Below are 14,700 nucleotides of genomic sequence, written 5' to 3' on the forward strand. Positions count from 1 at the left end.
AATAAACCTCCCCTCTTTCTCACTTTTCCTTCCTTCATTCTCATTTTCCTCCTATCTTAGTGAAGCAAAGATATGTTGAAGTTTCCCAAATGCACTCCAGAGATAAGACTCCAGGGTTAATTTCTGGTTCATGCAGTATTGGGAGTGTCTTTTGGCAGTAAATACTGTCACATATAGGTGTTAGTGCATTTCTTTCTCTTTTCCTTCTTTTCTCTTTCCCAGGTCTTTTCTTCCCCACCTCCCTTAGGCATGCCTTGCAACACAACTACAAATGGAGTAATTCGGTCTTGCCTGAAGCACAAACAAGACTTGGAGTTACAAAGATGAGATCAGATAAGCAAAGTCTTGGGGGGTTTTGTTTTGTTTTCTCAAATTTCAAGTGATATGATTACAAAGGTAAAGTTTTCACAACAAACAAATTCTTTTGCTAAGCTTCATCTTCCAAATACTATCCCAAAAGGAGAAATCAGAAGCAACAGGAACCCCAGCTACAGCAAAGTATTGGGACAGAGGGTTTAAATGACTGTGCGAGCGCCTCAAGCAATCCCAAAGCACCTGGGGTCTCCCTTAGCTGAATAGCAGCACATTACAAATGCGGAGCCAAGCAAGAGATCCCCTGTGAACCCAGAAAATATCAAAATAAAACACAGACAAAAACAACTTGCAAAAAAACTTTGATAACAAATGCAATATTGTGCTGCTTAAATTATTCTATCATTAATATAAACTGCTATGAAACTTTTACAAAGTTCCCTTCTAGTGCTGCTGAATACCGTAGGCCTAAATATAACAAATCCAGGCAAGTCTGGTTATTGTCACATCTCTGAAATAATCCAGTTGTCTGAATTACTCAGAGTGTGCGGGGGGGAAATTCTACATCCACAGCTCAAACCATCAGCTGCTCTCATGTTTAAAATTATCTCAGTGGTTTTGCACCTCAAGTTTCATTGCAAACTGCCTCTGCAGGCCAGTATCTGAACTAAGGCATGAGCCTTAGTGTCCCTGAGTGTCTGAGTCCATCTGTTCCAGCATTTGTATAGGTCAGAAAGATGGTAGAGGAAATATACAGAAAATGTGTTCAGTATTAGTTCATGCTATGAAATGTAAATGACCTCATCTACCACTCCCTAGCAACACTTCTTTCTTATGCTCAGCACATTATCATGCACTAGCTCAGGTAAAATTTGATACTGAAGGTACTGAAGAGATGAGGCGCAGCCAGCATTTTAGAAGATAAAACTCTGACTCTGGTATTGACTAAAAAAAGTTCTCAAGCTATATTTCTCTGATGTTTTGAGTACTGATTTTGGTAGCTTCCCAATGTTCTTTTACATCCTTTCATATCTTTCAGTTACATACAGTGTGATCTAATGAATTTGCATTGATAATTCTTACCAGATGATGAAAGCAACACATTTCTTTAATCTCAATTTGTTTTTGCTAAAATAAGCTTAAATTCTATTTTTACCTCTGCAACAGAGAGTAGTTTCATGGGAATTAGCAGGTGGAGAAACAGAACATTGGCTTCCAATAATTATGTTTCATATTTATTATCAAAAAACCAAAAATATCTTTTTTTTTTAAATTTTGTCAAGTAAATCCAACCAACGGCATCAGAATTTTCTAAACTTCATCTGTATCAACAGCCAGATCTTGTCGTATATCTAGACCTTCCCACGCCACTCAGATGGAAACTACGAAACTGCCCAAAAATTTTCTTAAGCAGTTACGGTGGAGATCCCCACCTGCTGGAACAGTCCTCAGCATTCTCTGGTGAAGATTAGGTCAACACAGAAAATTTTGTATTTTAGGGGATACAATCAACTGTGGACTGTCTTAGGGCTGACCGGGATGGAAGGATGGAAGCTACAGTGCATGGCACAGTGTGGCAGCAGAACTCAGCTCTCCTAAACAGATGCGACTGCATTTCAGTGCTTTGGATAATTTGGATAGAAAGGAAGATTTTTTTTAATCATATAGAATGTCAAAATAGTTGCTAGGAAAGATTTAACCTGGAAAGTAGTTCTTAGTTGTTGCAGTGTTCCTGCAAAGGAACTGGAACAAAAGAACCAGTGACACTGTGGGCCCAACTGAGTCTACATATCTGTTCTGAAACCTTGATTTAGGTATGTATCCTATTTTTCTAAATAGTACATATTAGAAAAACACTTGCTGTTAAGAAGTTGAATTCAGCTAGATTTAGAAGCAGTAGAAGTTGAAAAATCATGTCTGAGCTGTCTCTGGTTGATTAACACTACCTGTAGCTATAGCAGACGGGAGAAGCTTCACATTCTTTTTCCTCAAACAAAGAGTCCGGGCACTCTCGACCACCATTGGCGGGGAGCTGGATGATGACTCGGTGACGGGACTGCTTCTTTACTGTGACACCCCCTGCAAAGAGTAGAAGAGCTTGTTTCTCCTGCTGCTACATAGGGATGACAGTAATTTGGGTGTGCTGGTTTTGCCTGGGATAGAGTTAGTTTTCTTCATAGTAGCTGGTATGGAGCCATGATTTGGATTTGTGCTGCAAACAGTGCTGATAACACAGAGATGTTTTCATTATTGCCAAGCGGTGCTTACACAGAGCCAAGGCCTTGACTGCTCCTCACCCCACCCCACCAGCGAGTGGGCTGGGGGTGCACAAGAAGTCGGGAGGGGACACAGCCGGGACAGCTGACCCCAGCTGACCAGAGGGATATTCCACACCATATGATGTCATGCTCAGTATATAAAGCTGGGGGAAGAAGAAGGAAGGGGGGGATGTTCGGAGTGATGGAGTGTGTCTTCTCAAGTAACCATTAAGCGTGATGGAGCCCTGCTTTCCTGGAGATGGCTGAACACCTGCCTGCCTATAGGAAGTAGTGAATGAATTCCTTGTTTTGCTTTGCTTGTGCGTGCAGCTTTTGCTTTACCTATTAAATTGCCTTTATCTCAGCCCACGAGTTTTCTCACTTTTACCCTTCTGATTCTCTCCCCCATCCCATTGTGAGGGAGGTGAGTGAGCAGCTGCGTGATGCTTAGCTGCCGTCTGGGGTTAAACCACGACACAGGGGAAAAGTAAGATTTAACATAACAGGTATTTGAACCGATCACTATATTATTGACATGCTGTTTTGTCCATAAGCAGAAAATTAAGCCTAACAGATAAAACACTTTAATCTCAGCTAAAGGCCAGGAAGCAGAACTAAACAGAAAGCAATAGTAACAATGCTGAACAAATGAATATACAGCTGAAATGAATACACAGTTGAAGTGAAAAAAATTATACCAGCTCAGTTTGCTGCTACATGTTACACTTTCAAAGTGTAAGTTTGCCCTAATCATTTGCATGTAAAACCAGAAACAGAAATTCCACTCTGGACTTAATTTACAGTTTACAGTTCTATTATATTATTTTTATATATTTATTATTCATTATTAAAGATAAATGGCAAATCATTCATGTAGGAATTTTGATTTCTGTCATCTTCAGATATCAGTTCTTCAGGCAGAAAATTAAGAGAAAAGCCACAAGTCTATATTAGTTCCACAGCAATACCTAATACACAAATATTGTTAGGTAAAGATCTCGGAATTTTTTTTCCTTTCCCCTTTTTTTTTTTTCCCCAGAGAGCTGTAGCATGGACATTTGGCTGACTGGGTTGATATCAGCTTTGGGTGGGTTATTACAGCAGCTGCAGCTTGTCTGAAGACAGAAGCTTGATGGACCACAGCCAAGCAATTGTAATTAGGAGCAAGCGGTAGGAGAATCCCGGCGGTGGCTCTCCACCACCTGGCCACTTTTCAACACAGAGGAAACCCTGCACTCCTGAGTCAATCAGCTCCAGGAGATGCCAGGAGCTGGCACAAGAGGCGAGACAGACGTGCAGCCCGGCAAAGCTGCTGACCAGCTTGCTGACACGAATGGGTAAACCCCATGAAGTAAAAATTGTTTGTGTAGTATAAAAAGAGTTTGACTCACTGAACAGACAAAATGCCTGTATTGGTTCACAAATGTACTGTTTCATAGAAGCCTACATGCTAGTTTGTAGTAAATATTTGTGAAAATATGCTCATTGCATCAAGAACTTTCTTAAAACCCACAGAAATGAGAACAGAAAAGGATGGCATTTTTGTCCAAGATGATCTGCCCCAACAAAAATATTTCAGAAAGAATAATTAATACTGCTGTAGAATAACACAGTATTTAATAATGAACAACTATTTCATTGATTCCGATTCAATGGTCTTAATTCTCTGGTCTTTTTCAAAGGTTATGAATTTAATCTTCCTAACCTTTTTTTATTTGTTAGAATGCACTAAGCACTAATAGGAATTACTGCAAAAATGCTTTTATGCTTGTGTCCTTTATAAAGCATAAAGAATTGGCCGTGACATTCGAAGTGTGTATATTTGATGTAACAATATCTTACATTCTGATAATATGGTAGCTGTGAGTAATCACCAGGTCCCATACAAGGATTAGCACCCTGTGGAACATGGGGTATTACAGAGTCTGTCTGTAATAGTACATATTAGAAAAACACCTCCTTTTAAGCTTAAAAGAGATAAGACATAAAAAATGTGGGCAATATTAAGCCAGTCATCACTTTAATTTCATGTATGATTTCAATGTAATAAAAATTCAGGAGAGACCTGCACTGTTTTTAAGAGCTTTGCCAAGTGTATTAAAATGTTATTGGAATTATGTTTAAGTTAGACCATTAACATCAACTTAAAGTCTACTGATTTTTGTTAACTTTCTTTCAATTTTCCTTGGAGTAGAAGAAACGAGCCAAAATTATATACATATGCATATCTATCTATCTATCTCCCTACCTACCTATCTCCCAGTATATAAAGCCTCAGGTTTTTCTGATAAGCAAGCAGCATAAGTATTTTCAAAGACCAAACCTGACCGTTTTATAATCTGACAATTCAAGTGCTACAATTGTACAAGTATCTGTTTCGGTGTTACACTAAGAGATACGCGTCTACTCCATGACTAGTTACCTCTTTATCAGCGGAAGACACAAATGGGAGTTTGTAACATAAAAGTAGGCAAAATGGAAAAAAAAAATCCAAACAGATGCATATAGAAAATGTATAGAAATAACTGTTCTTTTCAGCAAAAACGCTATGTCCTCCCTGTCGTTGCTCTACCAGCTATTACATGTCCTCTGTCAGAAAGAGATGTGTATAAGCATTCTGCCAAAAGTGACTGCTAGTCTAACTCCTTTTTTTCTTAAAATCTGTCTACTCACACACAATGGATAAAATTACCTTCTTGACATGAAGAAGGACACAATGTCCAGTCACTGAACGGAGTCACAATACAGTCCTTCCTACAGGGAAGCAGACAAGGCCTCACCGTTTCTGGTCGGAGGCTCTCAGGGCATCTAAAAAAAAAAAAGGAAAAAGAAGCATTATCAAATAAACCATCATTCTGCAGCGAAGTGGTGAATTACAAGAGGTACTGAATGCCTTCAGGCACACGAGCAGAGTGCTAGTTGCCCAGAATTCACCAGGATGGAGCACAGAAATAAAAACTATTAGCATTTAAATATATCTGGTGAAAGCAAGCCAAAACTGGTGCATTCTGCACCTGGGATTTAACTTGAAAAAAAATCATCATTCCTCACTCACCATTCCAGACTCTGCCTTTTGAGTGTTATTTTCAAGCTTCCAAATGATTATGAAGAAAAGCCATCTAGTTTAGCTTAGCAAAATACATTTTTTAGCTCTTCATAAATTTACCAGAAGCATAAACTCTGGAAGGAGGCAGATTTAAACAAGATAACACTGCTAACCCAGGAACAAATAGGTATAAGCTGGCCATGACTATGACAGAAACCAGAAAAGGGTTTGAAACTGCCAGATCAATGAGACTGTGAAAGACTGTCAGAAGGGACAGAAAACCTCACTTGTTTTAGGAAGAGGCTTGATGAGCATATAAAAGGGATTATTGGACTGCCACATATGGGACTCATTAACCCAGGTCATTTTCCCCATTCTGTGTTCCTATTTTTTTCACCAAAGACAAACAACTCTCTGTGCTTCAATATTTATTTTCAGGATGATGCAATAACTCTTGTAGAAGTACTGCAAATCTTTAAAATAATTTCAAAATTACTATTGCCCTAAAAGCATACAGACTGTGGACTGTCGGAGGAATATGTAAAAAGGTAAGAACAATACCACTTCCACATTTTGGTGCTTTTGGCTCATTACAGAAAAACGTTACTATGACTAGCTTTTCCTCTTGTGGCTGCTGGGCATCTGGGACCAGAGATATGACAGACCAGTTTTATATTTGGATTGGACCAGCTGGGGAAGCTTGGCTTATGTGAGGCATCTTTCTTGCCATGCTGAAAGGAGCACAAGCAAGTCTAACAATGAACTACCAAGAAAATGTTGTCTCCATGGTCAGTGAAGAACTATGCCTGTGCAGTGTGGGAGAAAAAGCAATGGGAAAGGAGAAGAAAAGTTGAGTTGCAGCTTTAGGGGAACATATTCTTAAGCAATAACACTTGCTAGTTCATGATTTCCATCGGTTGCCTCTACATTTTTGTGTCAATTCACATAAACTTCTCAGAGTATGATCCATTACTGTGAACCAGCACCAACTTCTTGGTGCCCTGTTACAATGACAGCTCCACCCTTTCTCTTTTCTCCCCTAAAACACCAACGTGAAAGACCGTGAAATATTACAGATATAGCAACATAAATCTCCATCACCTCTCCATAAGCTCTGTCTACATTTTTTAAGTCAAACTGTGCCTTGTTTCTATGTGATTCATAAAATCAGATTATATATGCACAGGTATATTATGTATGGTCAGGTGCACTTTAAAAAAGCATCTGTGACCAATCACATACTTTGATTATGTTTTCAGAAATTTTCTCCAAGGTTAAAATTAAAAACACTTCTGAAAAGTATTGAACATTGGCTTACTAATTGCTTTTTCCTTCAAGAACAACAGTAATTATAAGCATACAATAAAGTCTGAATTATACATATTCATTGTTTCACTGAGAACTTCATCTTTCAGGAGCACTGAACATTACAGTTCCTCATCAGATCCTTGGGCAAGGCAATTAGTTCAATTAGAACACCATTTCTATCTTTTATATTGTTTGTATTTAGTATATGTGGCTTAAAGTATTGATTTTTTTTCAGTCCTTACTCAAGGTCAAATTAAACAGAAAAGATACAAGCTGAAGTCTGTAACTTGTGAGGTAGATAAGGCCAATAATATTGATTGTATCGTACCACAGTAATCCTTTTTATCAAGGGGAGTTTAAAACAAGGTTCCTATTTATAATTTCATGTTAAATGTCTGGGTCTTTAAAAACGATTCAGTGATTTTAATGTGACAATTTGAAGGATCAACCAAGACTTTTTTTCTAATTCCACAGGATTCATTTATGACACAATAAAACAGTCCCCCTCCCAAAAATTTAAGGTCAAAACAAAGGCAGAGACATTAACAGTAGATTTAAAAAGGAAGATAAATCATTAGAGGGGTTTTTTATATGTAAAATGAGTAGCAAATAAAAGATATAATGGTATTGTGACTGAATGGAACAGCAACTTAATGCAGATATACAACAATTTAGATTACTAAATGTGCTGGTATTATTCCCCATATTTCCATTTAAAGTAAATTAGGAATAAGTCTACTGCTGAATAAAGCAACAAATGGCAGGCACCATGCAAATATTTAGTGTGAGAATAGCTGCCTCATGAACTTTCTAAATGACCTTTGCTATCAGCTCTTCCAGCTTTGAATCTATCTTGAGTAGGATATATTTACAGACTGCCAAACTGTATGAAGATATTATCAAATGCATTTTACTAGCAGCTAATCTGTATTTAACCCTGGTCATGTACTAAACTGTAAAATTAAATCATTGGGCCAAAGGGATCTTTTTAAAAAAACATGTATATGGGGAAAAAAAACTCACAAAGGTTGTCAAACTAATGTTCAAACTAATGTTTCAAATTAACGTCCTGTCAAAGCTGCACTATGCTTCACCTCCTTGGTCTGCTTCTGAGAAGATGCACTTACATAGGTTGTACTGTATTTAGATCCAAAACAGTATTTTAGCATGGAACTGCACTAATCCATATAGTGCACTGCTTGCTTGGAGGTACCACAAGGGTCTTGGAAATGGTATTGCACTGCACACCACACACATACCCCAAGACTTTTATCTCAACTCAACCTGATGATGGCAAGAAGCCAACTGGATTTAGTATTCAGTCAGCTGTCAGCAGAATCACCACTGTAAATATTGCCCATAAAAATCACTAGTGAGAAAGGTATTATATAGTCCTCCTGTAGCTTCAGTTTTGTATTTTTAAAAGATGAATTATTCCCTCAAGAGAACAGAAAGAAGGGGGTCTTTTTGCCTTTGCATGCAGTCATTGGTGATATAAAGCAGCAAAATCCAAAGATAATTACAGCATGAAGATATTTTTTAAGATCTTTACTTTTTGGGGCCCACTTGTCCCACGTTGACTCTCACACAGATGACCTTTCTTGTCTGCATCCCCACAGAACAGGTGGCTTCCCCGTTCCAGCTGGCAGAGGAGTTGAAAGCAGAGACAGACGTATCCTCTATGCACTGTCCCCACGGGCCGGTCTGCCAATGATACACAGTGCAAGAGTGTTCGTTACAGCTCCGCGTTTCCTGTAGTGCACTACTATTTGGGCACTGTATTCCTCCTGGAACAATAAAACAGGGCAAAAGTTCATGCAGTGGAAGGATACAAAGTGTTCTATTAAAAAAACCAAACAAACACTTTGAAATCTTAGTAGTTAGGTATTATCACTTTGATTACATGAAAAAATGCTGTTCCTTTTTCCTCCTCTTCATATGCCCACTATTGACTGTAACACACTTCAGTCAACAGACTACACAGAACAGACTGTACATGGACAGTAAATGTAAATGTATACAATAAGGATGCCAAAATAATCATAAGTTCTATAACACACTAATGTGCTTGGAGTAATCTACAGCCTTTTTATTTGGGGGTTCTCTAAAAGAGACTGCAAGAGATCACATAAGGATGTACGAAGGCTCTAGGCAGAAGAAACAGTTAAATATTCTAGTTAGGCATGTGTAGAGACCACTGTTTGTGTCTAATTCATGGATCAATTAAAAAGATTTTTGGAGCTCTTGTCCTAGCTCCCAGTGGATATTTATCCATGTTATGTAATTACCAAAGAGGATGGCACAGCTGGCACTTTCAGGTCCAGACTGAGATAACAAATGCTGTTGCAGGTTAAGATTAAAATGCATTCATGTGTCAATAATTGTGAAAAAAAGCTCAGATAACGCTATCTTTGTTGTGTCCAGTTTCAGATAGCATGTTCAGTTTCTTATATTCAGGCACTTCAAAGCTAATCCAGCCTCCCAGTCCTCCATGAGTAAAGAAGAGGTCTTTCCTACCAGACGTGATCATAGGCTACTAGATGTCTAGCCCTGTGAGTAGACAGCATGTCTGCTAGATCTCTGGTGTTACTAGACATACCAAATCTAGGTTTAAGAATTAATTCAAACATTCATGGCCCACACAGGAACAATACAACCCCTATCTCCAAGTGATGGAAATCCAGGGAAAATCTAAATAATATTTTAGTACTTCCCAGAAGACAAGAACAGTACAAAAGACAACTGAAAAAGGAGCTTTTTATTAGTTACTGCAGATGAGCTATACAACTTTTCTCTAAAAAGAAAAATGCGTGCTCACACCAAGCGCATGTCAGAGAGCATATTAGCCTTTGTATCCCAACACTGAACTGCAGGTTGACCTCCTGCTCTACAGACATGCAGGAGGGAATGGGTTTTAAGCACTCATCGTTGAGAGAAATTAAACAAACAACTAAATGTAATCAAAGAAATGATGGGTGCTTCAAGTAGTCCAACACAAGTCCAGTGCCACATGCGCAAAAATACTTTATACCCCAAGTTGCTTTTGTGGGATGTCTAGATCTGCAGCAAATGTGAGGAAAGGGCCATTCTAATGAAACCACAGGACAAAATCCAAATTCACAAATTATTTCCATAGAGGTATTTTTAACTTCTGACTTTGGGCTAAAAATATTGATGCAACCAAGCAACAGTAAACATCATATTAACTGAGATGTCCTGCCAAAGACTAGCTAAACTTAAGTTTTGCAAAGGGGGATTAGAAAAAACTAAAAATGTGTGAATGTAATTAAACAATGACTGGAATTAAATTGTTTTTTGGCTCAGAATGGATGCAACTCAAGTCTACCAGAATTGCTTAAAATATATATTAATATGCAAAGCATCAAGACAAAACGTCATATGCGTTTTCCTAAAAAAGGAAGCAAAAAACCAAATGGTAAACCAAAACTATGGTCATGTAATAAGTTTCAAAAAGTTATTCAAGCAGCTTCCTTCAGGAAATAAAAAATCTTCCAGCTAACACCAGCAGACAGGAACATCAGTAAGGAAATTAGGAAAGTGAGTGTATTTTGAAGAGAAAAAAAATCCAAAGATAGTAAATTCACAAAATATTTGGCATGGGAGTCAAAACTTATCCACATGAGGAATTTAAACATGTTCCCCCAGTATAAGACTTAAAAAAAAGGGGGAATTTAGAAGAGATAAGGAAAGTTGCTAAATTAATTACTTCCATCTGATATTAGCTCAAGAAGAAACACAAGGGAAATACTTAAGCAAATTCATTAATTAAAGGGTATGGGCGGTGGGGGAAGAAACATTTCCTCAGGAATGGATGCCATAGCCACAAGTTCCTAAGGCATTTGAGAATAAAGTGACAACTTAGATTCAGTTTTGACAGCTATGAGAGAATGTATGTTCAGGGAAAAAATGAGAGTGACATTGACTTGTAAATGAAAAACATTGGGGCATGAATGTCTGCAGCTCAGTGGGAAACCAGTTCTGTTCAGATTAAACCAGTAGTTAAAAAAACCTATGTAAAGAATGAACAAAAGGTGGAAATAATGTTACTGAAATATAAACTACTATCACTAGTACCACATTTGTAATAATAAAAAATATACTATTTATTTACAAATCAGTGTGCCATTCTCTCCAGGAAAACAGCATTCCCTTGTGCTCCCTTAAATTAAAATAGGTACAGGAAAAGAAGAAGGGTTTGGAAAACTGGCAGTTACAGATGCCCTTCACAACATCTGCGTAGGGGTAGCAAGATCAGGGCTGCTCAACTTCAAGAGCATTTCACCAAATGAGGACAGGTTTGACAGAAACATAAAAATTAATGAGTATCACAGAAAAAAATAAAATAAACATTTAATTTTATCAGAATACATGAAAAAGGGACATACAACACTAAATACATTTTATATAATACATGTTTAGATGACTGTAAATAACTGCTTGGCAGTACTAAAAATAATCATTTCAAGGTACAAAAAACAATTGGAGCTGAAGCATTTCTTTTGGGGTTTGGATACTTAAGCAAAACACACTTGGAGATGAAAGGCTACTTTACAGAGGGACTTGCATATTACTCATAAAATAGCAGAGATATGAGGGTAGTTTCCTTGACGTTTTAACAGAATTATCATATGCTTAGACTGCTTTTCTGCCTGATTTGGAGCTGGTAGTGGGTAAGACATATCGGTCTAGGATATTCAAGGATTGGATTTTATAAGTCTTTTTTGTGACACTGTCTTGATAACTTCCAAACTTCAAAACACTTAAGATTTTTTAAAGCATTTAGGATCACTTTAATTAATCATTTTGATACCACTCATTTTACAAATGCATGTAATTTTATACATGCATTTCAAAACAGCTGGAATAATCTTAAAGTTTGAGAAAACAGATGTGACTGAAGTGCCTTTTGTAATCTAGAGAGTGAGGTGTTACTCATTTCTTCTTTGCCATAGGAACGAGGTAGGCATTCCTTGAGGCAGCTGCACTTCCCGAAGACAGATGTGGTCACTACATGCAAACTGCTAACATAAGAACAAAGATTGCCCTGTTGGTGTGGATCTCCTGCTCCAGTTTTGCAAACTTTCATGCTTCCTCACCTGGTGCAAATCAGTTATACAAACCAAGCAGACCTGTCCTATAATACACAGCAGGACAGGAGTTAGGGTGTACCCATGGGAGATGAGAAGTCTGTCAAGTCCTTTCTTGGACAGGATTTGAATCCCAGACCCCACACTACAAGCAGGAATCTGAACTGAGGGGCTCCTGGGCAAAAGGGGAAGCATGGCAATGTCCTCTCCCCAGCTCACATTCACATGCAGGTGCCAGGTCACTTTGCAAGTTTAGCCTGACAATTCAGGTTCCTCAGTTCCAGAACTAAGTGGGTTTTTATTCCTGTTTCAGCTGAAATCAGTGAAAATTCATGAAAATCCCTGTCTTCTCCAAAACTGATCCTTTGGTGAATAAGCAATTTGCTGGGAAAACAACTACTCAATTCTATGCTTTCAGATTTAATTACCAAGCACTCTTATTTCAAGCCAGGAAAATACAAAAATTAAAAACAAACTCAAGTGTAAGAAGAGTAAATAGATTAAAAAGCACTAAGTATAACTCTTCTTTTGCAACTATGAAGTCAAACTGCACTGGAATTTTAACAGGAATAAAATTTTAAAGCATATCAACCATAATTTGCCTAGAGTTGAGAAGAAACTCCTTTGATCCAGCTATTCCTTACAAGTTCAGTAAATCAATTTTGCAGAGATGAGAAGTATGAGCTATTGGCCCCGGTCAAACAGAATACCTGATGAGATGGACAACTGATATTTTATGCTATCTAACTCAGTGATGTTTAATAGTCTGTGATATATGAGGTCACACTAAATAGTTCTTCTGGCATTACACTTTGCTAATCTATGAACATACAATAACCATAGTAAGACATTGCCATGCACATGCATCCCTGCCCTAAGAAAATATTTCAAACAAAATCGTCCTTCACTCCCATTTTAATAAATTAAGCTTTTAAATCAGATTATTTTCTTCTTTGCGTTTGACTGGGGGGGGGGGAGCGTTCAATCTTTACTTTTCCAAAATCAGTATCATTTACTACTGATAAAACTTGGAATGTATCCACAACATTAGCATTATGCTGTATGACACTGATTTGGCAGTGTCAATCAATGGCAGTATATAATCAATACAGAATCAATCTGCATATCTGCTATTTACTAAAAATTAAATCACTTAGTACTTTTTAGTCTCAGGTCACGGCCTATGTAAAGTAGTCTTAGTGTGTGTTACTAATTATATAAGCTTTATTATAAGCAGGAAATAAAAAAATAACAGAAATATTGAACAGACAATAAAACAAAAATAGACAAACCCTACATTCAACAGAGATAGGCTGAGCTGTATGCAATGCTTTTACTAGACTTACACAGAACAACCGTATGATGTATCAGGTAACATCATTATGTCCTTTGCTGTCATTTTATATTTTGAGACAATGACTTTCCTGAGTTTCTTACTGTACCATGAAGATGTATTTGACAGTGACACAAATGAGCTACCACTATAGGCAGGCTCACAGACAGGAAAATTTATAAATCACTTCACCTTTCAAACCTTCAAGCTGAGGACAATGATCTCAGAAAAGATATCAAAAAAGTTACTGTGACACTAGTTTCTACAAGGAGTCATCTCACAAACCACAGAAAGTCTTCATCTTGAGGAAAGAGACTCGTCTCTTTCTCTCTCCACTGAATGCAAGTAAATAAGCCCATCCCAGATGTATATAACCACACTGTGCTTGAGGTTCTGCAGCATATGGTTTGACCACAGGGAAGAGGGGTGTTCTGAATGAGGAAATGCTGATGAGAGGGTGTACGGCCAAGGTCAGCTCCTGGCTTGAGCAGAAGTCAGTGTGATGCTGGAGGGGCAGCCATATCCCAGAGCTCATTAGAAAACTTTGTCACTACTGTAATTTACATATGACTTCAATTTTTCCTGTGAAGCTATTCTTGTCACCAAGGAATTATTACAATGCTACTGAATTATTCCTATTCTAAGTTATCCAAGAAAATGGATTATACTGTGGCTGTGTCCTTGTGGCCAGTTATGCTAACTTGATGGTTTTGTCAAACCAATTCAACAGCATAGGTAGCTGGGAAGTAAGAATTAAAATAAGGTCTTAAGTGTGAAATAACATAGCTCTGTCATGGACAGTCATCTGCCAAGATTAACAAGCAAAATGACAGAATATAGTATTTTTTATTTCAAAGAGGAGAGGAACTGAACAATCACAGACAATACTTCGATAAGAAGCCATCTGCGATCCAGATAAAAGAACATATTTCATACATATTTACAGACCCTCAAAAATTTCAGTGGGGTGTTCATGTTTAAGTACCCCAATGAACAAGAATTAAGCACTTCAGATTCTTTGATGGATTGCAATATTCCTTGTATATGTAATGCCCACAATGCTTTGATCTTCCTAGGCTTGTAGATTGAATTCTCCATGACTAGCAAGAGGATGCGTGTGATCAAGGACTCAACAGTGATAAACCTGGACTCCTTCTGTCATCTTAGAAGCCAAGTTTAGCCTTATTCATAGATTGCCAACAGACTTGCACATTCTTTCATTAATTAACGTCCAATCCTGATATCATAAGAATTGTATACATTTATGTACAATATATTTGTCCTACTGTGTTCTGAATAAAAACTCTCAAGTATCATGGCTACATTATACAGGAA

At 37.7% G+C, this 14,700-nt stretch overlaps 1 protein-coding gene across 1 annotated transcript in view; it reads right to left on the reverse strand.

Annotated features, from left to right (window-relative positions):
- Window positions 1-14,700, reverse strand: part of THSD7A (thrombospondin, type I, domain containing 7A) — a 207,521-nt gene that overhangs the window by 58,775 nt on the left and 134,046 nt on the right. Inside the window, exons 8-10 of the mRNA XM_010561477.1 lie at window positions 8,477-8,711; window positions 5,263-5,378; window positions 2,259-2,391 (exon numbers count right to left, since the gene is read on the reverse strand). Coding sequence (XP_010559779.1) covers window positions 2,259-2,391; window positions 5,263-5,378; window positions 8,477-8,711 — 484 coding nt within the window. The remainder of the gene's footprint in view (window positions 1-2,258; window positions 2,392-5,262; window positions 5,379-8,476; window positions 8,712-14,700) is intronic.

Source organism: Haliaeetus leucocephalus, unplaced genomic scaffold, assembly GCF_000737465.1.
Source record: "Haliaeetus leucocephalus isolate CR32 unplaced genomic scaffold, Haliaeetus_leucocephalus-4.0 Scaffold146, whole genome shotgun sequence".
Lineage (NCBI taxonomy): Eukaryota > Metazoa > Chordata > Aves > Accipitriformes > Accipitridae > Haliaeetus > Haliaeetus leucocephalus.